We start from the raw sequence: 16,897 nt of genomic DNA, 5'->3' as shown, positions 1-16,897 counted from the left end.
CTGCTGTGTCTAGCAGCATTTTGTTTCCTACTTCAAATCCTATCTGGAAATAAGTAGAATTAATAGCAACAAAGTTTACACGTACTTGAGAAGGGAGAGTAGGTTCCAGGAGGGAGATTTATCATTTATTGAGCACTGTCTATCCTTGGAATACTCTGCTTGCACTTTGCCTGCAATATCATATAGAGCTCATAACAGAAGGTAGTATTGTCCCCATTTTACAAATGACAAAACTGAAGCTCAGAGAATCACTTACCTTGTCTAGAGCCACACAGAACTGGAATTCAAACACAGAGATTCCCCAAACACTCCTCTTTTCCCCTCCCCATTTCCAAAGTGTGTATGTGGGCAGCAAAGGGTACTTTTCTCAGTTCTTCAACTACTTATCCCCCCACTAGCTAGATAGTTAGGTGATACTTTTCTTTAAAAAGAAAAGGAAGATAGCTTTGAAATCACTGTCTTCTGTGATAATCCCCACTCTTTCGTATACTCAGAAAATATCAGCTGTCAAGTTCTGAAAGTGCCTTCCCTCTTTCTCCCAGGTATTGTTAACCGTGATGGCAGCAGATACGTCCAGAAAGGAGAATACAGAACTAACCCAGCAGACATCAACTCTAGCAACTACACCAACTCTACTGAAGATGACATCACCAGCGGCTACTCCAGTGAAAAAAGCCCTTCAATAGATTACATCTTCCACACCGACCTTACAACTGCATACCCGACCCAAGAAAAAGACCGTCCCCGGGTGTCCGGCAGCCCAGAGAAAACACCCACTACCAGTAAGGAGAATGAATCACTGTGCTTTCCAATCGCGATTCTCTTGCAGAAACATCTCTGATCTTCTTGAGTGCTACGCACGCATGTGTCGGTGGTCTCCTGTCTCTGGAAGTCGGTGCCATCATTTCGGGAGGCGGGCTGTGTGGTTGCTAGTGCCCTGTCTGCATAGAGTGAGAGCCAATGGTTTTTTTTTTTTTTTTCCATCTGCAACCCTGTTTTTCTTACCTTGGGATAAGAAGTGCCATAGCGAAAGATTTTTCGAACTTACCTTGTTCTCTTGTCTCAGGGACATGGTGACCATTCAAGCCTGATACTGCAGCTATTTTCATTTTTGCATGTTTCCTTCTGGCTCTTCTCTACCTCTGGATAAGATTGTTTTCATAAGTTGGGATCACGGTAGATGCAGACCATTCAATCTGCTCCTTTTTATCACTTAATTTTATATTTTTATATTTTAACCGGATTTATCCTCATGTTATTGATTGTATAATATTCAGTCATATTCATTACCCATGATGTATTGAACAATTCCTTTGTTTTTGGTCTAAGGAAACATACCTGAAGGAATTATCTGATCAAATTAAACCTGCTTGAGAATTTTATATTCCAGCCTGTAGGGGAAGGCTCTTAATACTTGCTTGGTTTGTGTGGGTCATTCATTACCTTGGGACAGCAAGAGTGGAAATATGTAAACATTACCTTCGATTTCTTTGGGTTTTGGCTTCGCTTTCATTGAAAAATGATGACATCTCTGTCTTGTCTCCTTTGTTTCCCTGTTTGCTTTTTCCCCATGGTTTGTTTTAAAACATGGTTCCAGATTGTCTGTGTTCCTTCTCTGGAGGATTATTCAAACTCAAAAAGGGCATCTGCCGCTTGTGCGGCTTTCCTGGTGTGGTGTGGACTTGCGCTTTTGCTGGCTATGGATCCGGGGGGGTGGGACTGTGCTCTCCGAAGAGTGTGACAGAAATTGACCAGTTTGTGAAAGCTCAAGATAGGAACCTTTTATATTCCTCGTCACCCAGAAGCCAAGGAAACCTCCCGAGCTTGATGATTTCTTATAAGGTTACTTGCTAATCAGTGGTTTAATTTTTTTATTAGCAGCTTGCCGAGGGGATGGTACAGATAGGCTTGGAGTTCTGGTCATTCTCTACAGGTTCTTTGAAGCATTTCCAAAAGCAGATACTATCACATTGCCCATGCTTTCCCGATTATTGGCTCTCTAGAGCCAACTACTTGTAACTTTATTGTCTATAATCCCACGGACAATCCTTGAGAGACGCTTCTGCAAACCAGGCTGGCAGTGTTGTTGGCTACGTGTTGCTTCTTGAGTACCCTGCCTTTTAAAAGTAGTATGTTGAAGATGCTTATCATCAGGGCATGCAGTTTTGTCAGACGTTAGCAGACAATGATAGTTGTCTCAGTGGGAAGCAGATCAGATTCTACCCTGCAGTACTATTTCCCACCAAAGAAGAAACTCGTGACGTTAACATAGAAGGTGCTAAAAGCGTGTATACAACAATGTTTCACGTATGCTTTAGAAAGGACAAATAGCACATTTTATGTACATTTATAGCACCTCTTTTAAGGACTGTACCTTGCCTGCCTGTTAGTTAGTCAGCAAACATATTTTGAGATCTACGACATACTAGGCCTATTGTAATGCTTAGGATCCAGTAGTAAGCACCCTTAAACAGTGACACTGAAGAGAGGTAAGGATTAGGAAGCTAGTCATTCATCCAACTGATATTTGAGGGCTTCTCTGTAGCAGATGTTGCTCTAGATACTAAGGACTCAGAGTTGGACCTACCTTCACGGAGTCTAGACATTGTACAGAAATCAAGGAAGAGGAGTGTTATGAGGTTTCATTGAAACACAGTTCAGGATTTGGGTTGAGAAAAGAACTGTGCTTTCCTCTTTCCAGAGGACTTAGCTAAATTTCTTCTAGTAGTTAAGGAAGAGAGAGACTCGTTTGTCCACTAGAGTGAGTCCAGGGCTAACCCGAGAGATATTGAAGTGCTGTAGGATCCAATTAGGCCACTGCAACTCCAAATCAATCAATGCATGCAAAGAAGGGCGTCGAAGGAAGCAATCAGGTGGAAACTTAAAAGCAGCGTGTGGTGTACTAGAAAAAGTTAGCACTGGTAAGTTTTTGAACAGACCATATTTTCTAACCCAGGGAGGAGATTCTCAAAACCTCGTGGCTGTTGGACTGAGAGTTGGGACTTGGTGAGAGGGAGTGATTGAAAATCCTCCCTAATGCATGTGGGAGGGCAGAGGTCAAGAGGAAAACTGGCTGAGTACCAAAAATTGCTCTTTGGCTTCGGTGGCTTGTTCCTTCCTTAAGGGTCCTTAATGGGTGGCAATGGGGAGAGCCAATAAGAACCATCTGCAGAAGTTTTGACTTCCAACAGGCTTTTTATTTTAAGTGTTATTTTTGGAAGATCCCTCCTGGAGGCGTGTCTCAGACTCTTTCCGATCTAAAATTTTCTGGAATCCAGAAACCTAAACTAATTCAGGAAGCAGCTCCTGCCTGGGAACACTCTATTTCCTTGTGTTCTGGGTGTCAAAGAAACTGGTTTTTGTTTTTATGGTGTGTGTTTTTTTTTGTCTGGCATGGTCTACTTGGGTGGGGAAAATTGGAAAGTCTGCTGGCTAGGCCGTAGCTTTTTCCATTTTCCCAAAATCTCATGCAACTCCTTTAGGGAAGACAGAAATACTGCCAATTTCTATCTTGTTCTTATATGTTTACTTCTTGTTGGTCTCTTTCTGGTGTGTTATAGGGGAGGGTGGCAGGAGCTATGCATCTTTAATAAGTTTCTGAGGTTAGAATGGGGTGTCTGCGAATTTTGCAGTGGATGCGCAGGTTTATCTCAGGGCGTCACTGGTGAAATTGGCCCCTACCTCTCTACTCTCTAATTCTGAGCAAATGCGTCCTTTGTAGCATAAAACATATTGTGCAGGTGGTTGACGTCTGGTGTATATAGAGTCCAAGTTGTTAAGCTGGACTTTGTGGACTTCCAGTAGGTTCAATGACAGGCTTAAGGTATGCAAGACTATCTGAAATAATATGCAAAATTTTTAGAATGTGTATGTGAAGGATCACGTTTTTGAGGAGATGCCATAACTTTTATCAGATTTTCAAAGGGATGTGTGACTCAAAATGGTTTTTAAAACTCACGAGTGCTTTTGATGTTTATCCTGATGATCTTTGCCATTCTTCTTCTCCAGGGAAACATTCTGGACTCAGTCCAACTCGAGAGTCACATGAGAGATTTCAAATTGTAAAATATTACTGATTATCCTTTCTCTAATTTGAACAGAGTCCAGAACTTCTCTAACTTGAGCAGTTTTGTTTCTTTTCCAGAAACACATTCTGAATTAGAATTAAAAGTGACAGAAAGTGATAGATGGGTACTTGAGAAAGCTTTACCTGATTTCAACATGTTGAACACACACCCTTTGCAAAATTCCTGTTTAAGTATAAAGCTTGACTTGAGGGTAATAAGTGTGAGTGGAGATTTGAAATGCCAGTTGTTGTCACAGCTACCTGGATAAAATGATAGACCCAGAAGATACAGGCAAGCACCTCTAAAGTTACCTCAAAATAGATGAGTGAAAGCTACTTTATGAAATGCTGTGCTAAAGACCTTCAGTTCACAGCTAAGTCACCCAGTCGAGTAAATATAAAATCTCTTTCCATCATAGGTCATTAAGTTGCTACTTGATTTTGCTGTGAGCCTTGTGTTCAGGGGATCCTGTTTGAAGAATGAGTAGCACTGAATTGATACCCATACAGAATTTGCACTTCTGATGTTATCCTAAGATTCTAGGAGACTTTAGGAGAGTGGAAAGATAAAACCAGGCCTCACTCCTTGTTTTCTAATCTTCATTCTATAATAGATACGGACATTCTATATAGACAGTACTGAGTGTAAAGGTTTTGTAGAAAGATCTCACAAAAACAATATTTTCATAATGGATTCAATTACTTCAACTGTGCACTCAAACAGCCATGCAGCAGCTCAGGAACAAATTAATTGGATATGGTCCTGGTTTGATTATTCACAGCCTAGAACTCAGGATTGCACAATAGCAATCACAGGTAAACTGTTATGTCTTCTGCTTATTTGTTGTCCTATGCCAAGTCTTTTAGTGTTCAGGTAAAGGACATCCATTATCATTTTCTACTGATGCTCTGTCAGCACTGTTAATGAGAACAGGCTCTGGGACCATTTCATTTACCAGAGAGGCCTATGGATCTGGGGATACAACTGGATACTCCTAAATGTCCTACTTGTTTTCCTTTTAGAAACATGCTAGAATCAGAAATATTTTTTTTTCCTTTAGGGGCTTCCATTAGGAGATTCATTCAGAACAAGTTCTCTGGAAAGAAGTCTATTGGAAAAATGCATGCTCTTCCTCTTTCTGCTAATTATTACAGTCAGTAATAATGGAAGGAAATATTGATTTACAGATGGAAATGTAGGCCCTGGACACTTGTTTGGACGTCTGAAACCTGAACTACAAAGGGTAGGAAGTGAGCTGTTGCTTTACATCAGAGTCTAGGCCTCTAACAAGCGCCCTGGATCTTTGACTACTAACCCTGAGTTCCTGCAAAGTCTTTTGACTTGAGAGCTATTGTGGGAAAAGATTCAGAGTCTATAACAATGGCGGATTACAAACATACGAGTATCTTCATTTATTAACTTTCGTTGATGGAGGATATGGTCATTTTTCAAAATAATTAGGCATGTTTTTGACAGAAGAAGAGTAATAAAATGGTCCGTTACATTTGCTTCGCTTGTGAGACATTGAATAAACTATATTCTTTATTTCAACAAATACTCAAGTAAGGAAAATAGTGCTGATGTTATGATTCTATATTATAGTGACTAAGATAATTCTGCAGAGAGACAGAGAGAGAGGAAGGAAGATAGGGAGGGAAGGAGGGATGAAGGGATGGAGGGAGGAAGGGAGGGAAAGAGATACTGCAGAATAAAGAATATGCTGTTTTTAAATGTTTACAATGTTTATCTTCATAGGACAAACATTGTGAAAGAAACAATCTTGTCAGTGTTTCATCTTGGGTCATTTCTGGGCTTTCTTGATAGCTGAAAAAAAGGAATCTAATTCACCATATTTTTGTATTTTGGAATTTAATGAGGATATTGGTCTCTCTGCTTGAACTTTTTTCAGTTTTTCATCTAGTGTCCGATATTCTTCTGATGCACATCTTGGTTACAGAAATGGCCATCTTTAGAAGTTTTCAAATCAGGACTCTTGCTTTTGGTCTTATTAGTGAGATCATTGGGTCACTTTACCTTGGCCTGTCTTTCCTGATTGCTTATTCTATTTTCAAAAGCTGGAACTCAAAATGTCCTATTCTGCTTTGCAAAATACAGTGTTGATCTAAAAAGTGACCGTGGGAAAGGCTGGTGGAGAATTTGGACTCTAAATGGAAAAAAGTGGACAGGCATTTGTTTCCACGTTTCATGTCATATGTCGTTCTTCATGTGTTTGGGATTGCTGGGATTATGTGTCTGGGACTGCTTGCAGAAATATCATATCCTAAATTCTTGGAGGATGATATTGGTTGGCCAAGATAGTGTAGAAGATGAAGGGCTAGGACTCTGAAGAACTGGGTTTTATTATCACGGGCTCTCAATTTGGAGAGGATCTTAAATGGTCTAGTTCATTTCACACTCTTAATCATTTAATCTCTTACACGGCTTTCCTCCTAAGTGATATTTCTGATGGTGGAGAATATAATACTTTATGAAGAAGCTTGTTGTTGGATAGTTAGGGTTATTACCTTTTTAAATCCAACATTTGGAAAAAAAATAAGTCATGTCCCTGAAATTCTCACTACAGGCCCCAATTTGGCCTTTTGGGAGCACGCAAATCTAATTCCTCTTTTACATTATAGTCTTTCAAAGTTCAAAGACAGCTCTCATGCTCCCCTTGCGACCTCTCTGTTGTTTAGCCTTCTGACTTCAGACTGGGCAAGTTCCAGCACAATGTTTTTATGTTTAAGGTAAGCAGCATGAACCAGATGATATTTAAGGTCTTTCCATCTCTGACATTCTATGAACTCCAGTTTGGGCCTCCGAAAGAAGTGGAACTTCTGCACTTTTCCCCTTTCTTTATGCCATCTATATCCAGTATAGATGACTCTCTTGAGTAGTAAAACAGTAAAAGCATATACAACGTTATTTCTTCAGAACTGATTATTAATCTGTCAACAATCAATTCAATTATGGTTACAATGGCTTTGATGAGCATTAGTGGTACAATTCCCAAAACAGCAAGCAAGAGGAGAGAATCTCAGGATTGGTTTTCATGGTTGATTCAATCATCAGAGGTCAAGAACCCTCTTCACATAACAAGAATAATGGCTGGTAATGAGTCATTATTATCTCATGTCATATGTTTTTCTTGACAGTCTTCAATGATTCTCATTGACCTTGGGGATACTGTCAAAGTCTAAAGGCCATTCTGGTTTCACAAATCTGTTTGATGACTTCAGAAAGATCATGAAGTCTGAGATCTATATGTTTCATTTGATAGCACCATTAAACATATTTCTTCTTCCTACTCTATAGAATGACTATAGCCTGGGAGAAGGCTAATAAGGGGATTGTGAAAAGGGGCCAGGTCTTTCTTGATGACAGAACAAAATTTTGACTCTGAAAGGTATTCTAAAACGACCAAAGTCATATGAAATTTTTAACTTTTCATGAGAAAATAAAATAGCATAGCGGGAGCTAACAAAATTTAGAAAATCTCTCAGTGGAACTATTCTTGGGGTAGATACTAACAGTGTGAAAAGACAGATGGTCATTCCAGATGGTAGCATGAATTTCATTCAAAATTTAGGAAATGCCTTTTCAGTAAAGAGATGTCTTCCACAGTAACCATTGAGAAGAGCTGGAGAGTTTCCTCCTTTCTTGTGATTGCATCGAAAATGGAAGAAGTGAGACTTCCTCCTAATCTTGGCTACAGCCCACTTTAGTTAACCAAAAGAGTTGACTAATAAATGCCAGGCATGACTTCTCTCTGTTTATTGATTAATTTTTTTTTTTTTGGTGTATGCTAAAGTATTAATATTGTTGAGAACTGCAGTGTAGCTTTCATTTGCATTCACACGATAGATAGCAATCTGATACTAGAGAAGATCAAAAAATGAATTAGCAAATTGTGAATACAACTATGAAATTGTAAAAATGACTGACATGTATTTAGATTCCAAGATTTTTCTGAGGGTAGCTTGACAAACAAATAGGCACATGTGAAACTTTCCATTCTATTCTAGATGTCCTAGCTTTAATGGCATATGCTTAATAAGTTAATAAGTGTATCTAAAAGTATGGAGGAGTGTTTACTGATCTTTTTTTCTTTTACTTTTCTACTTGGATTGTGTCTATATTTATTCTTTTAACTTTCTTAAAGAGAATTGTTCAGTTGCAAAGATCACAGCCAATTGTTTTTAGATCTACAAAGTAGCTCCAGAGACCAAGATATAAGAATTGGGGATGTACACATCAAATGTTTCACTTTCTTCTTATAATCTTGGGAATTCCATTATACATTCTGTTCCTGGTTTTCTTCCTATGTCAAATGGGTTGCTTGGCATCCAGCTCAGCTACTAACGCAAGTCACCACAACAGGTATGGATTCAAATCTCATCTCAGCAGGCTGGGAGCCAACTGAAGAAGACGAAAGAGACAAACACCCCATTCATTCTGGATCAGGCATTGATGATGATGAAGATTTTATCTCCAGCACCAGTAAGAATAATCGATTACAGTAGAACCATTTATGCAAGGCTTACCAATTTATCAGAGTGACGCCCAATAGTATTTATCTTGGGAAATAATATGAAAAATGAGCACAAGCCTATGATCATACCTTAGTTATATACCTTGATGAGATTATGAAGGAAGAAATAGGTTTTGTTTTAATAGAGGCCAAAACATTTGAAGAAGAAATGGGAAAAGTATCTTTTATGAAATTCTTAATGCTTCATACTCTTTCTGTTTTGTCCGTTTATGTGGTCTGCTGCTACAGATTCTCTTTGAGCTGCTGAGCTTTGTCAGAGGATGCCATAGTAAGATATTACAACAAATATTCATTGTGTGCCTATTGCGTTAGGTGCTGGGAACACAAAGATGAAAAAAGCCAGAGCTCTTGCCTTCAAGGGACTCACGGCCTATGCAAGCAATGGACTTGAGGATGTGATTGGGAGGATATTAATTAAAAGTAGATGATCCTAAGTCAAAGATTAGAATGCCCTAGAAAGGCTTAAACTATGGGAACTAGAACTCCTCAAGAATTGTCTTAATCAAAACCTGGTTGAGGTCAAGGAACAAATCTAGAGTTTTAACAAACAAATCAGGCACCAATATAACAGAAAGACATTGAAGCAAAGGGCAAATGTTAGCTGAGATCTAACAAAATAGTACCAATTATTAAAAACAAATAGTGAAACCACTGCATAGTAGTATCAAAACTTGTGACAATCATAAAACTTTTTGAGAACAGAGATGGAAATTGAGCTGAAAAAAAATGTTCTCAAAAAGAAAACATGCAGAGATTGGTCTAATATTCTACCAAATGACCGAGTTTCCTTTTCGTACCTGTACTGATCAAAGATATTGCTGAACAGACATGAGAATCCTGAACCCAATGCCATCACAGCTCTGCTTTTCCTCAAAGACCGTGTGCCTCTGGAGTATTACATGAGCTCTCCTGGGTCACTGGTGTTCTGTCCGTCCAGTTGAAACCTCAAAGTATTGTCTCCAAATGGACAGGACTCAGGGAGGGAGAAATGAAAACAAAAAAAGTAGCTCAGGCCGTGAAGGCATCTAAGTATATGGCATTGATAGGACAAATACTTGAGATGAACTAGATGCTTTACATCTAAGTGGTATATTTCTTAGCTTGGACACCTCTGCTGAGCTTAACCTATAGAAATGGAAACTCTTTCTGGTAACTTCTGAAAGAAAAGCAAATAACTGAAAACCCTGGAGCTTTATGATTACACTGGCTCCTGGGTTCAGGATGTGATCCCCTCTTCCAGATGGGGCTATCAATAAGGATATGGTCTTGATAGTGGAGAAATTGAACTCTCTCAGGTGGCAACCTAAACAGATCAAGTTGAAAACAAATTGTACGATCACACTCCAGGGGCAAACTTCCCTTGGTATTTTTCATCTCTATGGCATATTTTCCAATTTCAGTTCACTTTTCTGGTTGGCAGCTATGCACATAATTCAGCAGGATGCCCTCTTTCTTCTGAAGGGTGTGAAAACTGCCACTTTTTCATGCTTATTGCAAATGTGGTCAATGATTTTAAACCCGGTTTTCTTGTGAAATAGAGATGATAGTATTGTAGTTCTGAAAAGAGTTTTGCATTTTTGGGGGGTATCAAAACAAAGTTTTAAAGAATAAGGATGGATTTGCAAATTACCTTTTCACAAAAAAACATTGATTCTGATTTTGTCATGATCCTTCTGTCAGGTGTGTCGCCTATTCTAGCCCTATAATTTTGGGTGACAGTATCAGGGCACTGGTAGACGTATGCCTCTTTTTTTTTTCACCCTGGGGGCTGCTGTGATGGTGGTTGGTTACCTATGGTGTTTTCCTGCTGAATGTACGCATCTTGTTTCTCTTTCATTGGCTACAAATGGCTTGCATGTGAAATGCTTTGTATTTGATGAGAATACCTTAGGTATTTGAATAATATCCAGAAATGTATAGCTAAATCGTACGGCTGTTATAGGTAGATGTCCTTTCTTAGAATCACCTGTAGGAAAGCTCTGGCTGCTCGGGCTGCTCCTTTCCCCCATCAAAACTGGTAATGAAATAAAGTGATCGTCAAGGTATAACTTTCAGGTATCTGCCTCTTCATCCTGCGGATCAACGAGTAGCACACTTGCCAGCGATGTGAACTCCTTACGCTTTCAAGTTCCAAGGCTGTTACAGACTGCATGGATGGGCCAAGCTCTGCCGTCTTTGGTTAACCTCGGTGGAGGGCTGGTGTTTTCAAAGCTGTTCCTCCTCCTACTGCAGCTTCTTTGACTGCTTTCTCCAGAAGATCTCATGTTCTGACTCCAGCGTATTCTATGACAGAATGCAAAGGACACTGACATGCTTACTGATATGACTGAATCCAGCTAAAGCCACTCTCTGCTTTCCCTCCACTTCCACTCAGCCATCTATACAACCTAGTATAGATGATTTACTATACTATATAGACTAAAGAAGGGGAAAATGTGCAAAACAGGTGATGAAGGCTCAAGAAATAACATTTTCCTAATGACTTCAATCATCATTATCACAGTTTCAACCACACGACGGGTTTTTGACTACCCCAGCCCGAATGAGGATTTGCAGCAATGGAGCCCAGACGTTTTAAATCCAGAAATATTACTTCAGACAACTGCAAGGATGACTGGTAATGGGATATGCATTCTGAATTAAAGATTTTTTTCCCCCTCAAAGTCTGTGATGCTGCAAATTGTCAAGACACAGTGGGAAATTTAGGTAATATCTCATCACAAATTCTTAGTAAACTTTTCATGAGGATATTCTATTGAACTTAGCGGTCATTTATAAATCATACCATCTTGGCACAAGAATTTTATGTTGCATCATTACACAAATGAATATGTTAAAGTGGTTTATGGTGCCGCCCTTGAGAAAGTGGAATAACAGGTCATCACTAAGAAATTCCACGCCTGTTGGTTTTCTCTTGGGAGGAATTATTGAAGTTACTCAAAAGTGTTGAGAGCAGATGATCAGAGATACCATTTAGGCATAGAACCACTAAATAGCATATACTTTAATGGAAGAACAGAACCATCAAAGGTTGGTTGATTAAAAGTCACAGCGTATGTACCCATCATCACAACAGATGTGGACAGAAGTAGCACCAGCGATTATGAAGAAGGCTGGACCCAGGAACCACACTCTCCTCTCATTCACCACGAGCATCCCGAGGAAGAGGAAACTCAGCATTCTGCAAGCACAAGTAAGATGGATGGTGGTCAGCAGCTCTGGGTTAGATGAGTTAGTGAAGTCATTCCACAGAATAGGGAAGACTCTTTTTTAGACATTGACCACATCTTCTATTTTCACACAGCAATTTTTTTTTTTTAATCCCCAGAACATGAAATCGGCACACAATTTTTAGAAATCGGGAAAAAAAAAAAAAAAAAAAAAAAAAAGCTAACTTGTCAGGTTGCCCCCAAAAGCCAAAATGTTTAACAATGTTTAGAAAGTGAAATTTTAAAAAGATCAGATACAGTTTTTGTGTTAAAGATTCATAGAGGTTCCACTGGAGTGTTCGTGGAAATGTATAATGAAGAGTGTGTTCTTTGGGTGCTTGATAGTTGTAGGTGGAAAGAAGGCTTGACTAGTGCAATGATCTTTGGAATCCTCATTTTCTAGGAAGATCTTTGATGAATCCAGTTTCTTCTTCATATTCTGTTTCTCACTGCATTGTAGAAAGGCATCTGTTATACTCTTTAGAGGAAAGTCAATGGCTCAGCTGGTCTATATGCAAATTCTATGACTGTTCTTTTTCTGTTTTTAAGCCAAGGACAGCTTGGGGGAGGCTTTGATGCTGTTTTTTCTATTTATGTGCAAACATCTCAGGTTTTCTAAAATAGTCTCAAGTCTCACTGCTGGACTATGAGGATAGGACAAAAAAAGTCAGAAGTATATACTCTCCTTTTATCTATTTCTCAGAGAGATGCCTATCATGTTTGGAATAAAAGAAGCTTTAAGTTAGGATAACAACTTGTAGCATTTTTAAAACTATGGCTCAACCATCATTCTCATAGTCTTGTATACTCACTCCTAAAGCAAAAATGTAAGAAACAGCCACATGGAAGACAAAGGGAAACCCCAAAGGAATTTGGGAATCCATGGTTTGAGGGATGTCTTCAGACAACAAAAGAAACATTTGCGATATCAGCTAAGGCATAGGTTGATGAGTCCCAGGCATTGTACGGAATACTTCCAACAAGCCTACATGTCACTACTTACCCCAGTAGATTTGCTATGCGCATGAGCATTATGGGCTGAGGTAACAATAGTCTTCTGACACAGGAAAGAAATACAAAGCATAAGTCTCCTCAGAATGCCCTCTTTCTTCTGGGCATCTTGGCATTCTGTACCAGTCCTCTTTGGACCCAACACTATAATTCGGAAATTATTTAAGACAGTTTGTACTTAAAAAGCAGAAAGATACTTGAGGCTTGGAATTAATGAGTCTCTTGTCTAAAGGTGGTGGCAGAGGGTATCATTAGTGATGGGTAGTTGATAAACCAGACATAACAGAACCCAAGAGAAGGAAAGCAGCACCAGCGTCAACAATTCTCTTATCAGCACTTCCAAAACATAAAGAGATTCTGGCTGGTGACCTCTGGGCTTTATCAAAAGAACATTACAACATAACAGACACTTCAAAGAATTATGTGACTGTCTCACAGGACTAAGGAAGGGTTCTAGGGAAAATTAATAAGGTCCTTGAATATTATAGAGAAATGACTCTCTTTTTTGATTATAGTACAATACTCAAATATGAAGTAAGGATGTCATAGTTTTATTAGAAAAATTATGCAAAAAATCCAAACATGTAACTTATTCTTGTTCTAAGAATTTACATGTAGTTAAATAAATGTAAAAAGGCTTATTTAAAAAAAAATAATAACTTTCTAGAAGAAAGTCAACCTTCGTATTTTACAATGGAAATCCTATACTCTGCTAACCCATGTATTGAAAATAACAGGGTGTTTCTGGGTATTTAAAGGATCATTGTGTTTATAAAGATAGTGATAGAAGGAGTATAGAGAAGTGTGTGTGTGTGTGTGTGTGTGTGTGTGTGTGTGTACGCACATGTGTGAGTGCATTATTTTTTTTCTTTTACTTTTCTGTTTTTTTTTAGACTTTGAAAAGGCAGTCTATATTAGGGTCAACTTTCCTTTTTTTCTTTTTTTGTAATTACACTCAGTGGTTTTCTAACTTCTTGTTAGGCAGTTATTTAGTTACTGGGAAGTAAAGTTTAAGATTTTGGCTTTCCCCCCGTCTGATTTGATAACAAGTTAACCCCAGAATGTTTTGGCCAATGTTAGGGTAAAATAACAATAAGTTTTATTTTTTAAAATGTCTTTGCTACTATAAAATAACACATATTTTCTAAAATAATGAAATACATCAATTTTACAAGTTGCAAAATAGACTTCAGCTTGGCAAATGGGTAGCCTCTCTTTCTCTTGAGAAGTGAAAATTTGCTCTCAGTTGCTTTAGATGAAAACGTCAGTGGCTGACTGGTTTTTCCTTTTGGGACCCTAATACAATTTCATGCCATTCATTTTGTCCTTTCAAAAACTGGACAATTACAGCACTGTGGTTGACATTTTAAGCCTGTCACACATCCATATTGTCTATATAATGCCAAACACTGGCCAGAATAGTTTTCTTCCACTGAATTAATTTTGTTAAAAAGTAATTTTGACCATTTGAGATGCCATGTAGGCAAAACATCATAATATGTCAGTGGAGGAGCGTCCCGGGCTTTCCCAACATCTTCCATCTGGGCAAGTCCGCTGCTGGTGCATTTTCAGTGCATGTGATTATGGGTCACGTGACCCCCATTTCAGAAGACCTCCTGCTAGGCTACCTTGTCATCAATGGTTATGTAACATATCACTCCCCTCAAAACCGCTGAAGCAAGGAGGTTAATTCTTGGAGCAGTTCTCTCAGAACATATGAGGCCACAAACTCAAGTGAAATAAGAACAATACTGGGAATTCACAGACTGTGGTCTAGTTCTGACTCTGCCAATCTGGCTATATAATTTTGAACTATTCAAAACTTCTTTGGGCCCCATTTTTCCCGTCTGATTATTAAAGGATTGGGCCATTTGATTTTTAATATTCCTTTTAGAATATCAGTGGCCCCACTCTCTCCTTGCTGTTTTTCTTTTCTACCTTCTCTCCCACGTGTATATGCTCTTAAAATAGAAAGGTATGTGTTGGTGAAGAAATTGAACCAGAATGGCTCATAATCGACATTCTTCTCACAGCCCCGGCAACCCCTAGTAGTGCAACAGAAGAAACAGCTACCCAGAAAGAGCAATGGTTTACGAATGGATGGCATGGGGAATATCCCCAAACGCCCAAAGAAGACTCTCATTCAACAGCAGGCACAGCTGGTAATGGATGGTTTAACAGCAAACTTGGGTGGAAACTTCCTTTTGGGTTAAATACTGAACATGGAGGACACTGAACAAAAAAGACATTGAAGGAATTTTTGCAAGGTGTTAAGCTTCCTTAATAAATTACGCTGTGGTCAACACAGAGCCAAGCCTTACTAGCTTATAACAAATTACCTGAACAGAAATGGATATTAGCACATAAAGGAGACGCAGACAATATATATGCCATTGGGTATGTGACTTTCAGACTTAATTTTGGGCATCCCCTGGTGAGGGGATTATTTTGTAGCAGAGACCCTGATCTTATAAAATACTCCCTTTTGTTTTATAAAGGAATTTACTTTTTGATGTGGGTCTAGGATTTACAGCATGGTTCTATAATATACTTGGCTTGTTAGAAAGTGTTTGGTCAGAACCCAGTGTTTGAACAAATGGAGCCAGACATTTTGAGAAAAATACCTGTCTGATGTCATTTGGCCCTTTCGTCACTTCTGTTTTGAGGTTTCTCCTTGAATATGCAAAGTTTTTTCTTAGATTTACAAAAAAAAAACAAAAAACAAAAAAAAAAACCAAAACACACCTTCTCTACTCTTGAGCTGTGGGATTGTGGAAATTGGACTCAAGTCTTGTCATTTCTAAGAACTTGACTCTGCAAGTTCCTATGCATGATTCCTCTGTCTGCATGACAGAAACATTGCAATGCACCCTGCCTTGTCAATGAATGTGAATTCCATCTTTTCACTTGGTGTCAGTGAAAACTACCCCGATGTTTCCATTTGCAGTATAGAATATAATGCATGATGTCCTTGCAGTGTGTGGCAACTTCTGAATGCATTCCTGGCAGAGCAATGGATTCAGTGACTGGCTATGTGGTGTGGTTGGTTGTTGCTAAGGGGCTACTACTGTAATCTTTACTACCTATACTTCTTCATTGGCACAGAATGAAGCAAAAGCATGTGCTGCATTCTTATATGTCATTTATACCATAAATCTCTTCGTTAGCGAGTAATGCTTCTAATGAGTTCCATTCATGCTTCTGAGATGAATGCCATTTACTTTCATGTTTTCTCATGGAAGCTGTTATCTGATTCCTTCTCTAAATCACTCGCAGCCTAATGTGCATTTCCCTGGGATGTGGTTGTCTTGGAATGACATCATGTGCTTGGACTCTGACTCTTCCTCCTTTTGTGGATGGTGGCAACAAGGTGTGAGTCAAGAACTACTTCTCCTTTATCTTCCTTTGATCTGTGTAGCTCATCTTTTATGCACGGGAGAAGTCACTAATGCTTTTGGTCCTCTAGTTCACATTCTGATTGCTAAGTGAATGAGCACGAATGAACCCATATCTGCTAAAACAGTCTGCATTTATGCAACTTCCTGACCCTGATGCCGGGAACATGTTTTCATTGTCTCGTCTAGAAAAAACAGTCTTTTTTAAAAATCAGTTTATCCCTGGTCAAATGTCCACTAACGCTTTGACATTTGCTTGAACTGCATGGTCACCATAGCCTCATCCCATGACAACCATCCAGATCAAAGAATGACAACGCAGAGTCAAGAGGACAGTTCCTGGACTTATTCCTTCAACCCAATCTCACATCCAATGGGACGAGGTCATCAAACAGAAAAAACAACGGGTAATAGCCTCTGAGCTCTTTTTATATTATGTTTTTGAAAGCCACCGAATGGCTCTTTTCCTAGAAATATGACCTTGGTTTTAGACCAGTCTACTTTCCTAAGGACCTTGATTTTTCTTCAAAAATTAGGTTTCTTGGAAGGAGTGATTTGTACATTCATCTGAAGTCTTGGGCTGAGAGTGAAGAATTTGTCAGGAGGATTAAAGAAGGATTAGTCCTAAGATTATGAGAATGGAAGTCGTTTCCTCTGAAAAAG

At 38.9% G+C, this 16,897-nt stretch overlaps 1 protein-coding gene across 6 annotated transcripts in view; it reads left to right on the top strand.

Annotated features, from left to right (window-relative positions):
- Positions 1 to 16,897, top strand: part of CD44 (CD44 molecule (Indian blood group)) — an 85,341-nt gene that overhangs the window by 46,880 nt on the left and 21,564 nt on the right. For 3 of the 6 annotated variants that reach the window (XM_033120719.1, XM_033120720.1, XM_033120721.1), the window contains exon 5: positions 543 to 782. In XM_033120719.1, the coding sequence (XP_032976610.1) occupies positions 543 to 782 (240 nt within the window). Of the gene's footprint in view, positions 1 to 542; positions 783 to 8,447; positions 8,568 to 11,122; positions 11,237 to 11,695; positions 11,813 to 14,872; positions 15,002 to 16,512; positions 16,642 to 16,897 lie in introns of all 6 variants that reach the window. The other 3 variants (XM_033120716.1, XM_033120717.1, XM_033120718.1) reach the window with 3 other exon arrangements.

Source organism: Rhinolophus ferrumequinum, chromosome 11 (assembly GCF_004115265.2).
Source record: "Rhinolophus ferrumequinum isolate MPI-CBG mRhiFer1 chromosome 11, mRhiFer1_v1.p, whole genome shotgun sequence".
In the NCBI taxonomy this organism is placed as follows: Eukaryota; Metazoa; Chordata; class Mammalia; order Chiroptera; family Rhinolophidae; genus Rhinolophus; species Rhinolophus ferrumequinum.
The sequence above is the reverse complement of the archived record's forward strand: the minus strand, read 5'-3'. Positions and strand labels throughout refer to the sequence as shown.